Source organism: Anastrepha ludens, chromosome 3 (genome assembly GCF_028408465.1).
Source record: "Anastrepha ludens isolate Willacy chromosome 3, idAnaLude1.1, whole genome shotgun sequence".
NCBI lineage: Eukaryota > Metazoa > Arthropoda > Insecta > Diptera > Tephritidae > Anastrepha > Anastrepha ludens.
The window spans coordinates 45,614,833-45,632,182 of NC_071499.1; the positions used below are offsets into that span (position 1 = coordinate 45,614,833).

Consider the following 17,350-nt stretch of genomic DNA (forward strand, 5'->3'; position numbering starts at 1 on the left):
CCCTGGTGTACACCAAAAATTATGGAATACAAGATTACGTATTCGCTGCAAGGTCATGCCTCGTTAATACGCAAGCAAAGGGAAGATGAATCTTTATTGCCGAAATAATAACCCAAGCAAGAGTCAGCTAAGGTTATTGCCGAATACTAAGAAGTATAATACCGTGTAGTCGTGACTAACTGCTAAACGCGCCATCTTAAGGACTTACAGCGTATGAAATATTTGCAGAAAGTGGCAACGTCGCACTCTTGACACATATCAGCTGCCGCAACAACACAATTTCAATTGTTTGCTGATTGTTTGCGTTGCTCTAATTTGACAGTTCAGTACTTCATTCATTATTTTTTTCTCCACAACTTTTGCATTATTTACTCATATAAATGTAAAACAAGCAAATAAAATACTAATGATAAATAAGAAACTCGAAAATCCGCATTTAAGTGAACAAGTGTATAGAATGTTCTAAGTCGTAGTCGGTTGTCGCGTTCGAGCAGTGCTTTTCTGAGGAGTGTCACCTAGTTAGATTTTGTATAAAAAAAATTCGAATGATTACAAAGTGAATCTTCAGTCAAGTAAGGTTGAAATATAATGAAAACTTCTCTCCAACGTCCATCTACTAAAATCCTAACCAACTAAAACTTCTTGATGTAACTAACACCGACATATGTAAATAATTGTAATTCATTAAAAACAGTATGTGCGGCTAGCGAGAAAATATCTGATACAAACCTTATGTACATATTGAATCATCGTTCGTATGTATTAACATAAGGATAAAATAATTACTAAATAAAAGAAAAACCCACATACATATATCTGCCCGCGGCTACCCACACGTAAACTTAAGTTGCAACGGAAATAGCATCAGTCAAACAATACCAATCCACAAGACTGTAAAATTTAGGGTGTGGAATATGGACAAAAGGTCGGCACTATTTACAATTTCGATCAAAGTGTTTATGTATGTGCAAAAAATGTATATGTACGTATGTATATACATACATAAATTAGTATTTACAAACTATATGCGTCTTATCCTTGAATGAAAGGGGTGCGTCTTGTCTTAACAACCTCTTGGGTGCTACTTGACTTGTGAACTGAATAACATGTGCACATACATACATACATACAGGCATTATGGGGCATTTGTTTGCGCCTTCAGCTGTATATGTTTGTACATATTTGAATATCAAACTGCACAATTGAATTTTCCCCTACCGTAGTGCGCCTCTTTTCGTCTAACGTGAGGCCTCCAAAAATTGCCTGACATGCGTTGTGGCCTTGTTGTTTTTGGTTTTGGCCGCTTTCAAATGGTCGTTTGTCACGTCGGTATTTAAGTGTTTCTCATGCTTTAGCATTTCTATTATTACCGTTTTGATTCTGCACAATTTATATACATACATATTTACATACCTATACTGTAAGCTCATGAGTAACTAATCCAGCGCCAAAAGGAATATTATATTAACTGAGTGAACGTGATTTACGGCAATTTATAAAATTCTTAGAAATTATAGGAATGGGGAAAAGCAAAGCACTACAATAACAAAAAAAGGAAACAATTAAAATCAACAGTAGCAGATTTACAGATGAAGAAATTCTACCTACATCCTAAATTTTGATTATTTTTATTATTTTTATATAATTCAGACAAGTACTGAACTATTGGAATTAGGAATGATCAAATAAATAAGCGTAATACATAATTGCTAATAATAAAAAATTGGCTAAAAATAAAAAAATAAAAAATAAATAAAAAAGTAAATATTTTTGGTAAAATTTTTTAAATATATTTTTTTCATTTTTTGTAGTATTGTTTTATAATTTTTACAACTGATAAGAATTCCGTTAGAAAAACACAGCCGCATTTGTTTTAAGAATACAAAAGTATATAATAATAAAAGACACTTTTTTTACGAGTATTCCATTTGAATTTAGGCAATCGCAGGTGATACGAATTAAAATATTAAAACAAGAATTCTCAAGTAAAAGTATCCATTAAAAAAAAAAAAAAAAAAAAAAAAAACAGAAGTAATAGATATATTATACTTAATGGCCATAATTGGAAAACACTAACTTGCTTTATATAGAAATTTTCTTATTGCAGAGATTAATTTTTGAGTTGTGACAGACAACCAATTAAAAGGGCCATAAATTTAGTTTGGAAAATTACTTTTATTCAATTCAAAGTAAAAAATGTGTGAAAATAAACCAAAGTTAAGAATCAATTTACTTTTGCTTGATATGATCACCTTTTGCCTTGACTACAGCCTTGAGACGGTTCAGAAACGAATCGCAGCTGCCCGAATGTGACTTGCAGGTATTTTGACACTGGCGGACAATAGCTTTTTTTCAGCGCCTCAAGACAGGTGAATCTTTTAGTTCGGACCTTGCACTCAAAAATGACCCAAAGAGAATAATCCATCGGATTCGCGTCAGGTGAATTTGAGAGCCATTCTGTGGGCGTTCCGAACTTCATAGAACGTTGTTTTTTAGACATTCTTGGCTCGCTCGAGCTTTGTGAGACGATGCCGCGTCCTGTTGAAACGTCCATGGTCTGCCACCGAAATGTTTGTCTGCTCACGGCTTTCAAGCAACCTCCAGAATACTTTCTCGATAATATTTCGCAAGTACCTTGACGCCAGGCTCGATGAAAACGATTGGAGAGCGCCCATCTGCGGTTACAGCGGCCCAAACCATTACCTGTGGCAGGCGCTGCCTCCTGCTGGCCAATCGAAGACTCAAATTCTCGTATGAACGGCCGGTCAAATAAACCTTATCGTTTTGGGCGTTTACGAATTGCTCAATTTGAAAAATTTTGTCATCAGAAAACGTAATTTTCGGAAATTGACCGCTTTCGGCCAAGCAAAGCTACTCCTTTGAGAGCGAGTCTGACTTGTTGCTGCTTTGGTGTAATGGATCTTATAAGGTTTGACTTTGAGATTATTTTTCAGTATGCGGCGCATGCTACAGTCAGCTGTTTTCAGTTCTTTCACCATTTGATTGACATTTCGTCGGGGATTTCGCTCAAGTCGCCTTTTCACTTTTTGAACCATTTCACGTGACGTTGCAGTCTTTTGATTACCACCTCCATGACGTTTCGCGATGCTACCAGATGCTACCCGTGAAATCCATTACTGATTTTCTCTCGGCAAAATAATCCCGCACGCTTGTAAACAATACTCTGGACTGTGATTTAGCCAACTAACAGAGAGCTGATGCACTGTACTGCACATGCATCACGCTTCGAGTGCCGGATCCTGTAATTTCAAAATTCACTAAAAAGCTAAACATACGCACCAGTACCGGGAATTGGTAATAGGCTGACGAATCGGCAACCTCTTTGTAAACACCACTAGTCCCAACCCACTCCATCGCAATGCTTTCGCTACACGTATTTAACATTTACAGTCTGTCCAATTGAAGCAATTGCAACGTGGCCGCCATAATTTATAAACTATTTTCGTTTTTTTAAACATATCTCCGAGTCATATTTTGTGTTAATTTCTGCCTAAGTTGTTGAGATGATTGGCTCCAAATAAGCCGAATTTGCATTGATAACTGTTTGACCGTCCATATTTGTTTTCCTTTAAGTTTTTGCTTAACTGCTGCTCAAACATTTTCAATTGTTTTGTGATCAGACGACTGTGAAGATCAATCCAATATATCCAAGGTTGGCTTCGCAGCTGATGGTAATAATGCTTTCTTAAATTTTATTCATAAAAACTGCATTAAAATTGGCGGTAAACACAAATAAACGGTCCTTAACCTTAAATAGATGCCTTACAATTCGTTGAAGTTGTCAATTATCAGCAGTACACCAAGACCGACGCATGCAACTATTCGTCGAAAAGTAAGATTTATCCTTGAATATTATCTTTGCCCAATTCCGTTTAGAATTTGCCTTAACGTAAGCAAGCCTTTTTTCAATGTGTGATAATGAGAGCAGCGGTTTTTTCAATGTGCTCCGGAATTTTAGGTCTTCTGCACGTAAAAGTCCTCGAATCATGTAGTTGGTTACATTAACACCATTTTTCCTTAACACTGCTTCAGCTTCACGCAACGATAAGTTCGGTTTTGTCACAAGCGATTCAATTATCTTCTGATCTTGCTTTGGAGAAGCTCGTCCGGGGAAGCCGTCAACGTTTTTAACTTTAGTATACCGTTGCGCTCATTTATTTATGAAAGTCTTCGACTTCTTTAAATATTTTGCTGTAGATGGACGTGCTAGTTTTGGACCTTTAGGAGCACTGCTATAAATCGTTTTTTATACGCGAAACTTAATATATTTTTCAGGCTTTCTAAATTTTTCCTATTTAGCAGCATTTACATTTTAGTTTTATAACGAAGCGCTAAGTTTGAAATTTCCCGGTCACGCTACCATTAGACAGACTGAGCATGTACCAGTCACTAGGCCACCGCAGCACAATAAAGCAGGGGGACAATCGCCACCTCTGCATAACACTTATTTTCTGAATTATCACCTGAATAAGAATGTATGCATATTTTTATTTTGCTTTCATTTTTAATGTAAATAAAAAAAATAAATAAATAATTGGCGCGTATACTTCTGTTAGGTGCTTGGCCGAGCTCCTCCTCTTATTTGTGGTGTGCGTGTTGATGTTGTTCCACAAATGGAGGGACCTACAGTTTCAAGCCGACTCCGAACGGCAGATATTTTTATGAGGAGCTTTTTCATGGCAGAAATGCACTCGGAGGTTTGCCATTGCCTGCCGAGGGGCGACCGCTACTAGAAAAATGTTTTTATTAATTTTGCTTTCACCGAGATTCGACTTTTAATTGTAAATATAATATTTAAAAAGAATATGTGAATGTTTTATTATTTAAATGCATCACAAGAAAAACATTTTTCGCGCACGATATTATATTTTATTTATTATATCACAAATAGTTTCTCCTGCTTGGAAGGAAGCACTATTTGGCTCAATTCTGGAAATTTTAAATAAATGAAAACTCCCATAGTTCGCAAATGTCCGTTCAATCTTTAGATGTGTCGTAAAACCATTTCCGTTTTTAGTCGGAAACGCGTTAGTCGAACGAAGTTCAGACATCACTACATATAGACAACTCCTTTTCGTGCTGTCGAATGCAGCTTTAAAATCGACAAAAAGATGGTACGTGTCGATTCGCCTTTCATGGGCCTTTTCCAAGAATTGGCGTATTGTGAATATCTAGTAGATTGTAGATTTTTCAGATCTAAGGCCACACAGAAAAGGTCCAATCAGTTGGTTGATGGTGGGCTTCAGCCTTTCACACAATACGCTCGCTAGAACCTTAAGACTATTCCCGCGGTAATTGGCACAGATTGCAGGATCACCTTTCTTGTGGATTGGGCAGAGTACACTTAAATTCCAATCGGCAGACATACTTTCATCCGACCATATTTTGCATAGAAGCTGATGCATGCACCTTACCAGCTCCTCGTTTGAATAGTTTGAATAGCTCAGCCGGCAGTCTGTCGGCTACCGCGGCTTTGTTGCTCTTTAGCCGCGTTATCGCTATTCTCACCCCGTCATGATCGGGCAGCAGAACGACAGTTCCATCGTCAACGATTGGGGTATCGGGATCTTTACAGTGTCTGTGAAATGGGCACTTGTATGTTTAGCAAGTTCGAGAAGTGTTCCCTTCATAATTAAAGCGTGCTCTGGATGTCAGTTACCAAATCGCTGTCTTTGTTCTTACAGGAAAAAGATACTCGTACTTCGTTTTACCCAAAATGGGTATCACAATTTCGAGTGCCCTATTTGTTGTTTTTTTTTTTCTTTTTTTTTGTCAAACAAAGTATCCTCTTAATGTAACATAACGGCCAAATGGTTTATCAGTCATTTCTATTTCTGTAAGTTTGCTGCTCCTCTTCATAAAAGTCTCATTCATTTAGTCTCATAAGGCGCCATGAAAATACTCATATGCGCATATTTTTATTAATTGGTATAATTATTATGAATATATTAGACGGCCGCGGTAGTGACTACAATTCAATTGGTCCGTGTTCGAAGGCAACTGCGGCCGTGATGCATTAAATTAAATTATTAGAAAAAAATTTATATTAGCGGGAGTCATGATAAAGATTCTTATTCTGTCGTTCAGAGATGGACCAAACTGTAGGACTCTCCATTTTCAAGATGCATATAATGAATTAAAAGAGAAGCTCGGCCAATCATCTAAGAAAGGATGTATGCGCCAGTTATGTACATACATACATAAATACATATGTATTAACTAGGATAATATTGTTGTTTTTTTAGGCACATTAGCACCAGATTTTTGTTTTTTATTCGCCAAAAAAAAAAACAAGTAATAAAGCACAGACTTATTTTTCTTACTTATTTTCACCTAAATCAAAAACCAAAATTTGTAAACATTAAAAATATTTCCAATTTGAAAGCTTTCTAAACACAAACTTTTCTGCACCATTTCCTTTTTATTACGGGCAAGTCAAACTTTAATCTATTTCGAGTTATCCAACAATAAAAAGTTTGAACCGCAGCGTCACACGTAGGGAATAGCTAATTGTAAATATATACAAATATTTTATATCACTTTCTTAGGTATGACAAAAAGGTATGTCTTATCTAAACTTGCCTTAAAATGTATTATAATCAGTGAATACTAAATTCATATAATAAAAATTATATTTAAAAAAGATAAGCTGATGAAAAAAAAAATTAAAGGGCGTATGTAAGTTTTCCCCCTTTAATATTAGAATATTTTTATTTTCCGACACCGTAATTTTCTTCTTTTTAAATGGATTATAACTGCGCATAAAATTCTCGTCGGCTTTAAAAATGCGCGCCCATTATTTTTGTCTTTCTCGAGGAAACTGACTCCGCTTAGAAGCAACAATTTCGGTCAAGTCTTTTCCATTTCGTGTTTCCAACGCAGAGGATTTCTCTCCTCTCCTATAACATCTGAATACTGAAACTGGAGAAGTTGTATCCGTCTGACCGCATGACCTAGCCAGCTGACTCAATTTTTATCATGTCGCTGTAGAGCGCAAGCGTGTGGCTGTTTATTCATCTTCCCAATCTGCCGCCTTCTGCCTATGCTTTTAAGCGAGTTGCGTTTAATATTCTTCTCAAATTTCAGTTGTTATTTAGGCGGATGCAAGGTATGGTAGCTTAGGTAGACTTTGTGTCTTGCGGTGGTTCTCTATCGTCTGTAGAAATGGGTGGAGTGCGACTTTCCTGCATGATGCTCCCACGGCGAGTTTTGATTTTTTGATGTTTTCCAAATATACTTCCGTCAAGTTGGCTGAAGTGCGTCCTGGCGTGAAGCGGTGGATTCGTTTTAGCAGTAGAGTCAATCTTAATACGCTGATTTCTGCCATAACGGAGCACTGTTATAACTGCTATAACCTAACCTAACCTAACCTATGGTTACTGATGGAATGGTGAGAACGGCGGCATCCCAGAAGCAAGTTTGACGGAACAGAATCGTGAAACGGAGAGCGACGTTTTGGTTTGTTCAGAGGTTTGTCCACTGTATAGCACTAGTGGCTAATATAATTTCTTGAGGGCAACCATAATTTCTTGTGCATCCTTTATCCCAACTCTACCGAATCATTACTTTTATTCATAAAACACTTTTCTGCAGTCCTTAGTCGACAGCTCTTCGTTCGCGTAAACTGAACTGGGAGGGGTGAGCTTCAGCGCAGAGTAAATGTGACATATGCCCGGCAAGGTAAGGTACTTCATAGAATACTAACCATCTATTCGTATGCCCTCTTAAAACCACTCACCTAACACGTCTCTGGCTTTGGACCCAACTGGCCTGCCGTTAGATGAGTTAGACATTGACGACCGGGGACAACAGTGAACTCGGTGATGAACTGTTACCATTCCCATGGTAGCCGGTTCTACGTTATCGGAGTGACTCGGGTTTTTCCCGACCAAGGGCTGCAGCCCCAGTAAACTAGCCCTGTCTAGTGTGGCGTATCCCGTATCCCATGAACAACAACAACAACAAAAGTCTCTTGACCTCAATCATACACGAATAGTATTATAATGTTTAGCACAAGTTTAAAACTGGGTAAAAGATTATTTTAGCTCTCTGCCATATATGTATTTCCGCTTCATTTTCCCCCCTCGAGTTTTCAATATCAAGTTTATCTACCTTTACAATTTACATGCGCCTCCAGCTTCTAGTAATAAGTCAGATAAGTCATTATTTCAACGCACCAACGCTTTTGGGGGAACTCTACGCCAAAGATTTTTGGAAAACACTCTCCTGAAAACCAATGCGCTTGCTGGCTAGACGCGCTTCGCTGAGTACCGGCCGCCAAGAGACAACAAACGTAAACACAATAAAGCGATTGAATGAAGAGATCAACAGCAGATAATGAATGAAAGCAATGCTAACCGCAGCGGCAGTTGTAGAAGCAACAGTAACAAGCAGCGGTGACTGCGGTGAATGCGGTAACAGTGGCACATTTGACCATAAAAACAATCTGGAGCGCGCGTCGCTCATGACAATATTAGCACTGCCAGCTGGTTGGCGTTTTATTGGAGCATTGGAACATTTCAAAAACGAAATGTACATTTAGTAGTCCAGCAACGGTTCGTGCGGTCGTATGCAAACATTTGAAAATTGTTGCTAGCGGATTGTCTGTGTTGTCTGTGCTTTCACGGTTTGCCGGTCTTACGAGTGATTCTTCACTAAAAACAAAATTCTGTGTACGAGTATAGTGAAATATACAAAGGCTCGGCGGCAATATATACTGGTACTCTATGTATGTATGTATGTATGTACGTACGTGTTTGTGAATGATGCCATGCTGCCTGTGAAAAAAGTTAAGAAAAAATCAAGTGAATAATAACACAGCGAAAGAAGGGTGAATGGTTAAAGAAAAGATCTGTAGGAGTGGGTGTGAAAAATTAATATTTGACAATTGGCAATTTCTACATATATACGGATGTGTGTAGAACTACTTAAAACTACATATGTACATACATACCCATATCTCCGTATGAATCAATACCGTATTTTTTCTTCTTCAATATTTTCCTACACTGGCGTGCCAATATTTTTTCCTTTAAATTATTCCATTTAATAAAGACATAAAAATTTTCGAATGTGCCAACAGATGTGCGTTTAATGCGATTTCCGTTGGACGTGCGCACAATAAAGTTTTCAATGAATTAGATTATTGTTGTTGATGATTATTATGATATTATGATGTACAGTGTGATGCTCTCGAAAATGACAAAGTGCGCGCAATAGTAATGATGGCCATTGTGACCATTGTGCACCGTGTGTAGTAGTGTAATTCATATGAGTATGATATTTAATCACACCGCCTGTAGAAATTTGAAAATAATAGTGTAAAAAGTGCATCATCCAAACACCAGCAACAACAACAACGATTACGAAAGCAATAACATCATCGCATATTTATCAACGTCCAACGCACTCTCGAAAAAAGCCGCATTGTTTCCATGTCCATAATTTTTTGTTTTTGATTCGCACCAGCCTGCACTGTTCTTGAATCGATTCAGAGTCGAGTGGTGTGGCGCGTTTAAACTGGCCTGGAAAGCAACTCGACCTCAGTAAAACAACAAAAATGTATTCGGCGGGTAATTAATGCAAATCAATGGAAATACATAATAGTCGTACATTTAAGAAACAAAACCAAAAAAAAAAAATCAAAAAAATTACGCACCAATGAAGTTTTTTGTGTTTGTTCTGTCGGCTTTTATTTTACATTTTACATACATATATTGTATAATAAATTCATGGCATATGTGTTGTAGATCAGTATATAAGCGAAATTTTTTAGCTACTTGGGTGAAAATATTAATATATTTTACGTATATAGGGTGTCCTATTAAGGCGGCTTGATTTAAATTAAATTTTTTTTGTACCCAGTATCGAGGTTTTTAAAAATCGGGCACTGTCGATTCTTTTGAGATCTAAGTTAGATTCGATTTGTGGGAGGTTGGACAGGCCCAAGCACTCAGTCAGGAAGACCATTGTACCTTGTACCAACCTTGGCACAATTACGTTTTGTATACTATAGCGGGTTAAACTCCTACTTATTCAGTATTGACCCCGACATACCAAACATATGTCCAGCATGTGAGGGCACCCCGCACGACACTAACCACCTTTTCACATGGCCCATCAAACCCACTCATCTAACACCCCTTTCCCTCTGAACCTAACGTGTCGAAACAGCAAGGTTCCTGGGCCTACCCTTAGATGAGCTAGACGAAGATGACCGGTAATGTACACTACACTGACGGGGCTTCTATTACTGTTAAAACAACAACAACAACCATCACCGATCTGAATTCAGTATACTGCTACAAACTATTGGACTACACCCGTATAGATTACAGTAGAAAGAGTAGATACAAAGAATATGGATGGTAAGACGGAAAAATTAGTTTGAGGTCACTCTTCCGCAAATCGTACGGATACATTGATGAATCCTAAGAGATTCGGAAAAGGAAGAATGTGAACTTTACCCATACTCAGTGCATCACAACCCTACTGCCTATCTCTGATTCTAGAAAACGCCTGATAGCTATATGTAAAATGCTCTGCAGGGTTCCCATTCTCAAGTTTGGGTTGCCATTGATTCCCATGGTGCACCCACCAGTATTCTCAGGTGATTCCTACTAAGTTTTAGGAGGAAGGTCGTTCATTTCTTTTACAATGCCCTTAGCTACTCTGCAGGTGTCCAATGTCTTCTATGGGTAGACCTCATGAAGTCGTCAATCCATATTTAAATCGATTCAGAATTGACACCTAGAAAGAGTTCAGGGTCTAGTTGTTAGCTTCCAGAGTCTTCATTATTCAACCGAGATCTACTTTAAGTATCGAGTTTGGTCGACATTAGACGTTACCCACCCGTTGTGTCGAGAATTGATCATAAAAAAAGCCCGTTAGGAATGTTAAAGCTAAAAACAGGGTCATTAAATAAGGAATATTAAAATAAGGAATAAAAAAAATATATTTTTTTTAATATTTTATTTTGCAAAATTATTCTTGTTTTTCAAAACCAATAATTTTTTTTTTTCAAAATAAAATTTTTTTTTAAATATAATTTTTTTTTTAATTTTTAAAAACTAAAAAAATTTTTTAAAAATGTTATTTTGTAAAATATAATAAAAATATTATTATTTTTTTTTTGCAAAAATTGTTTTTTTTATTTTTGTTGTTCAAAACGATTATTTTTTATACATTTTTTTTTTCACAAATATAATTTTTTTTTCTAAAATATGTTTTTTGTCAAATATATACTTTTTTTCCAAAATGTTTTGTTTTTCAAAATATTTTTTACTCAAAATATTTTTTTTTTCAAACATCATTTTTTTATAAATATAAAAATACATATATCAAAAATATTATTTTTGCTTTTCAAAACTATTATTTTTTTATGCATGTTTTTTTATAAATATAATTTTGTATTTAAAATAAATATAATGTTTTTTGTTTCAAAATATAATTTTTTTTTATATATAATTTTTTGTCAAAAAAAAAATATTTTTTCTTCAAAAATATAAGTTTTTGTTTATATAATTTTTTTTAATATTTCTTTTCTCAAAATTTTCAAAAGTATAATTTTTTTATAAGTATTTGTGTTTTTCAAATAAATAATTTTTTTTTCCTGATTGTTTTTTAAAGGCATAATGGTATATTAATATATTTAATTAGATATGTTTTTGTTAAATATATTTTTGTTAAAACGCTCTTCTTCAAACATATTATTCTTAAATACATTTTTGTATAAATTCCTGTTTTACAAATAATAAATTTTGTTAAAAAATTTTTAATTTTCAAGAAAATGTTTTTCATTGTTTTTCAACAGTTATTCCCATTACAAAACCTACAAATTTAATGTATTTATCTGGTTAATTCGTCCGGCCTCAAACGGTATTAGTTTGATAGACGATGTGAATGGGACAAATAATACGATTGCATGCCTTTGAATTTCTCTTATTTCCTCCAAAGAATCAAAGGCATGAGATTGTGTTCTAACATAGCCTCCATATTTGTATACTATTGCAATAAAATACCTACAGTGTTTTTAGTTTCAAAATAAGCGGCCTTAACGGGACACCCTTTACATACATAAAACAAGTATTCATATGCAAATTTTGAGAAAGCCCGAAAGGAATATATACATGATTAGTGCTTTTTAATGCCTTTGGCTGTTCTTTCATTTGCTTTGTGTGTTTTTTACTTTAAATCACATTTATTTATTTTATTTTGCACTCTTTTACTCGTACATACCAACATAATAAAATATTCTTCTTTGTTCTCTTGTACACTTGCACGCTTGTTTACGGTCTATTATGTATTAAGCTTTTGTATTGTAAGCATTTACCGTATCTAGGCACTATACACCTAAAAATTTATTGTGGCAAATGACAATTAATATAAGAAAAATAATTAATAATAGTAATATTTCAATTTTTACTATGCTGCTTACTCTAAATTAAAAATATTTCTTGTTGTTATAATTCCATAAAACATTCCATTACTATTGAATGCAACGTTAATTCAAGAGAAGCGCTGCTCCCTCGTGAAAAGGGTCGCGCATTAGATTTTGTTGGATTGATGCTTCGACCCTAGCTGCTGCTCCATCGTGAAAAGGACCGCGCTTTAGATTTTGTGGGATTGCCGCTTCGACCCCAGCTGCTGCTCCATCATGAGAACTTTTTGAGTTACCTCTAACAGGAGATAAGTCAGCTACAATATCAACAACATAGGCTGTAATTTTACCCCCGCAGCTTTCAATTTTTTAAGCAGACTCTTATCCGAAATGGCGATAAAATGAAATATCATATATTGGAAAACCGTTTGCCTTCATCGTGGACAAGCAGATTTAGACTGGTGTCTAAAATTTGTGTGAGGTCGAGCAATTTCATAACAAAACTTTGAACTTTACATTCAAAATTCAAAATTTCTATATGATAGATCGGTTTAAAGTTTAAACTCTCCAAAGTGAAGGCAATACACTTGTCTTCGGGTGTAAACATTCGTTTTCTGCTAGAACTCGCTCATACTTATATCTAAGATATAATTACCCGCCCTGTAAAATATTTTTTTTATGTTAATAGAGATTTTTCATTGCTCAATACCAAGAGCTAATTGACTGAGAGTATTGTAATTTGGTGGTCTTCCGTTTATAGAAAAGTAAATATCGGGATAAAAAATGCGGCTACCGGCGCATCAAACGATATACATATTTAATAGAGTCCATCCTTCATCGTTCCAAGCATCTCCATAAAGTGAATATGCCATTTTCTTCAAATTGAAGCAATAAAATTAATCTATATTAGATATTTTCCTTCCTAGTTTTGTGCAAAATCATAGCACTTTTCATAAATGATGAAATATATTTGAGCTTCTTGTTTATGCTTTCCTTAGTGTACGTAATAAAGTAGTTGTGTGATTCGTCATTTTCAATGTATTTTTATGCAAGTTTTTTATTTCGTTTCGTATTTTTTCTCACCTCAACACCAAATACGAATAGTTGTCACCGGTTCTGGCAATTCTTGATATGATCATTGAAATCACAATTTAGTTTCAACTGAGGCTACGCTCTGATGCTTTTGTTTATACCCACACTTATACATGTAAATGCATGCTTATGTGTGCATATCTACATACATACTTTTATACACTGCAGGGGAAATTTGAACTAGCAAAAAAAATTTCAAGTTCACAGCGAATAGTTGAAGCATCTGAATGCATTTCAACTAGTCCATTACTAACTAGATTTGGTCCAATTGTCAGGAGAGTCGATTGGAATAGACTAAATTATGTTGCCAGTTCATCTTGCCTAAAAATAAGTGCACGTCGGAGAGGATGAAATTAGGTCTTTGGTCAAACCGATCTTACCTGAGTTAAATTGAATAAAAATATATTGGAAAAATTCGGCTTCAATATTATTATTAAATTTTTTTTTTTTTTTTTTGATTTCACTCTGTTTCTTTTAAATTTCGTACATAAATTTATTTTAAATAATTTCTGTTTTCCAAAAAAAAAAAAATACTACATTTAAACCCATTGATTCCGTGAAATTTAAGTTAAGTATTGTTACATGAAGTATTTTTAAAATAATAATTTTTTTTTTTTTTTTTTAAGTACAAAAAATACATATAAATATAAATTTTTGTCGAAATAAAAAACAAATTATTTATTATTTAATTTAATCCAGTTTGCCTTCTTCTTTGAAATATTTAATAAACTGTTGTCAAACGTTCTCCGCTTTACATTTTGAGAATTGCAGAATACGAGTGTGTTCAAAAAGTATCGCGAATTTTGAATTTTCGGAGGTTACGTATGTGTATATTCGAACTTCGATTTTTTGTGGCGATATGTTGGTACTCATGTCTCTCACTCATGCCTACGAGTTCGGCCATTTTGAAATTTTAGTAATTGTTGGCAACTGCTTTGCTTGCACGTGTTTCGGCTCGTCTTCGATTTTTACCTATTCAAAAACGCATGTTGACTGTATCATACGGAGAAGCTACTTTGGACCAAAGCAACGTTTATCGGTGGTACAAAATGTTCTCAGAAGGCCGAGAAGATGTGAACGACGAAAATCGTGCCGGACGTCCGAGGACTTCAACAACAGACGAAAAAATTGATGAAGTGAAGAAAATGGTATTGGCAAATCGTCAAATCACCGTTAGAGAAGTTGCTGAGGACCGAGATATATCGATTGGCTCGTGCCATCAATCATCTTAATGGAAATTGCCGCACAAACCAAGACCGAAAAAAGCGCGGAAAGTACGGTCGAATGTAAAAGTTTTGCTTACCGTTATCTTCGATTGCAGGGTGTTGTGCATCATGAGTTCTTGCCACCAGGTAAAATGGTCAATAAGAAATATTACTTGCAAGTTATGCGCAATTTGCGCGAAGCAATTCGCCAGAAACGCCCGGATTTGTGAAAGAACAAAAATTGGCTCTTGCATCACGATAACGCCCCTGCTCACACATCGTTGCTTGTGCGCGACTTTTTGGACCCAAAAACAGCGCCGTTATCATTTCACAACCACCGTATTCCCCAGACCTGGCCTGTGACTTTTTCTTGATCCCGAAACTCAAGAGGTCCATGAAAGGACGGCGCTACGCTACGATTGGCGAGTTAAAGACACCGAAGGAGGAGTTAAACAAGATAAAAAAAAGATTTTTTGAAATGCTTCGAAGATTGGAAAAAACGTTGGCACAAGTGCATAATATCTCATGGGGATTACTTTGAAGGGGACAAAATAGATATTAATGAATAAATAAATAATTTTTGAAAAAATACAAAATTTGCGATACTTTTTGAATACACCTCGTATATCCAAACCAGTTGGGCGGTTATTGTTTAAATGCAGTATCACTTTTTTGGTGCAACTCACGCAGTAAGTTTGTGGTTCGATACAGGCTCGAAGTTGCTGTTTTTTGACTTGTGTGTCACTTTTAAATTTCAATATGATGCGAATTGATAAATTTAGAAATTGAATCACAATTATTTAGAAAAAAATATTTAAGTGATAACAACAGTTTAAACATTTTTAGCTTGCACGAAGAATCGATCCTAAAACTACTTGAACCACATGCCTCTACACTTACAATTATGCAGAGCGAACTAGACCTCAACTATTTAGTACTAGTACAATCTTTAGGATGAACTATCAAAGTAGCGCGCGACAGCTGACACTTTTTAGAACATTGCTGTACGAACTTAGCCAGAGAGAATTTGAACTAGTTATAGTTCTATATTCACCAGAAGCAAGTCAGTTCTGTATATTAGTCGATTTTCCTGCAGGGCAAAACTCCCTCCACTTTCAGATTGATTCAGTAGCGCACTCATAGTTGTTGAAATATACAACAATTGTCAATTCAAAATAGCTACGAGTTTTATATTTAGATTATTATGACGCATGAATACAGCAGTTGGAAAAAGAAAAACCAATACAACAAGAATTAGCTTATTTTTATGCATTCAGCGCGAGAAATATTTTATTCAACAAAAGTGTTTATACACTAAAACAAATCAACAAGATTATTGTCATTTATTTATGTTAAATAAACTTAGTATAAATTAAAAAATTTCACATTTCATATACCACCCCAGTACGCATACTACGAGTATTGTGCATTTATTTAGTATAAATCTTTAATTTTTATATATTTTAAGTCGAATTAAGTACACTGTTATAGCCGCAAAAAAAGATGTGGTTGGAGAAGCCGGTTGGACCCATGGTGAAAAGAATTTAAACGTTGTGGCCAAGATTATATCGTTAACCAGCTCTAAGCAATTTTGAAGGAATCAGCTGATTTGCTGACGTAACTGGGGATGCGATAGCAATTGGCTTACGGCAAAACTGAGATTGTGTTGGTGATATATGGAAAAACTCAAAACAATCTTTCGTATGTTACTTCGTTGCCGTCCGAACAACGACTGATTGGACGAGTGTGTGAATAAAGGTGCTGGCCCAAGCAGGCTGGCTTTGCTTGCTGTACTTGTTTTCCTTGGCTTTGAAATCTTGTATGACCAAATGGACACTTTGAACGCTGTCGTAAAAGGAAACAGATATGTTAGCCCCATTCAAATAATGCATAATACATTTTTGAATCTTGATGTTAACTAGAAGCTATAAAAAAAGTTGGAGCTCTTCATCTGCTGTGGTTGGTGGTTGGACTCCGATTACGGCATTCGGTGGTCGGGAGCTTAAAAAGGTGGTGATAGTCTCTCGATGAATGTCGTTTATTGTCTGTCGATAAATTAAATGTCGATAGCAAAATTTCTTTGTCTTTGCCACAAGTGCTGCCGACAAGCAATTTAAGGTCCTTGTTGCGATTTTGAACATTAGTGGAAATTACGGTTGTGTGCGCAGAGAAGGAGGGCAAACTGTCAAAGGTTACACCCAAAATTTTGGGAGTGTTAACAGTCGGAATTGGTTAACAGGCTTCGACTTTTACTTTGATTTGCAGATTGACCTCCTTTGTCCAGGTGGTAAGAAGAGTCGCCGTGGACTTTGTGAAGGAAAGTTGGAGATTCCTCGCAGTGAAAAAGCGAGAAAGGCCGGATGTTCACTTTGGCGCACAGGCCATCAATGTCTTTGCCTGACGCCATTATCACGCAGTCGTCAGCGTATGAGACCAGAGAGATTCACTCTGGTTGTTGGAGGAGCTTCGATATATAGAAGCTGAACAGCAAGGGTGAAAGGCCACCACCCTGCAGAACACCTTGCTTTATCTTTTTCTGTTTGGATGCTTGGTCTCTAAAAATCACTGACGAGTGACGACCGCTCATATAGTTGGCGGACCACCTCTTCACCCCTGACAGTAGTGTCATCTAGTGGCGTGGAATGGCTGACAG

At 35.8% G+C, this 17,350-nt stretch overlaps 1 protein-coding gene across 6 annotated transcripts in view; it reads left to right on the top strand.

Annotated features, from left to right (window-relative positions):
• Nucleotides 1-282: 282 nt before the first annotated feature.
• The window catches only part of LOC128857860 (anoctamin-1), a 51,956-nt gene continuing 34,888 nt past the window's right edge, over nt 283-17,350 (top strand). Inside the window, exons 1-2 of one of the 6 annotated variants that reach the window (XM_054093653.1) lie at nt 283-572; nt 9,204-9,593. In XM_054093653.1, the coding sequence (XP_053949628.1) occupies nt 9,581-9,593 (13 nt within the window). In that variant the 5' untranslated portion in view covers nt 283-572; nt 9,204-9,580. Of the gene's footprint in view, nt 578-8,519; nt 9,594-17,350 lie in introns of those variants that run through there. The other 5 variants (XM_054093654.1, XM_054093656.1, XM_054093655.1 and 2 more) reach the window with 5 other exon arrangements.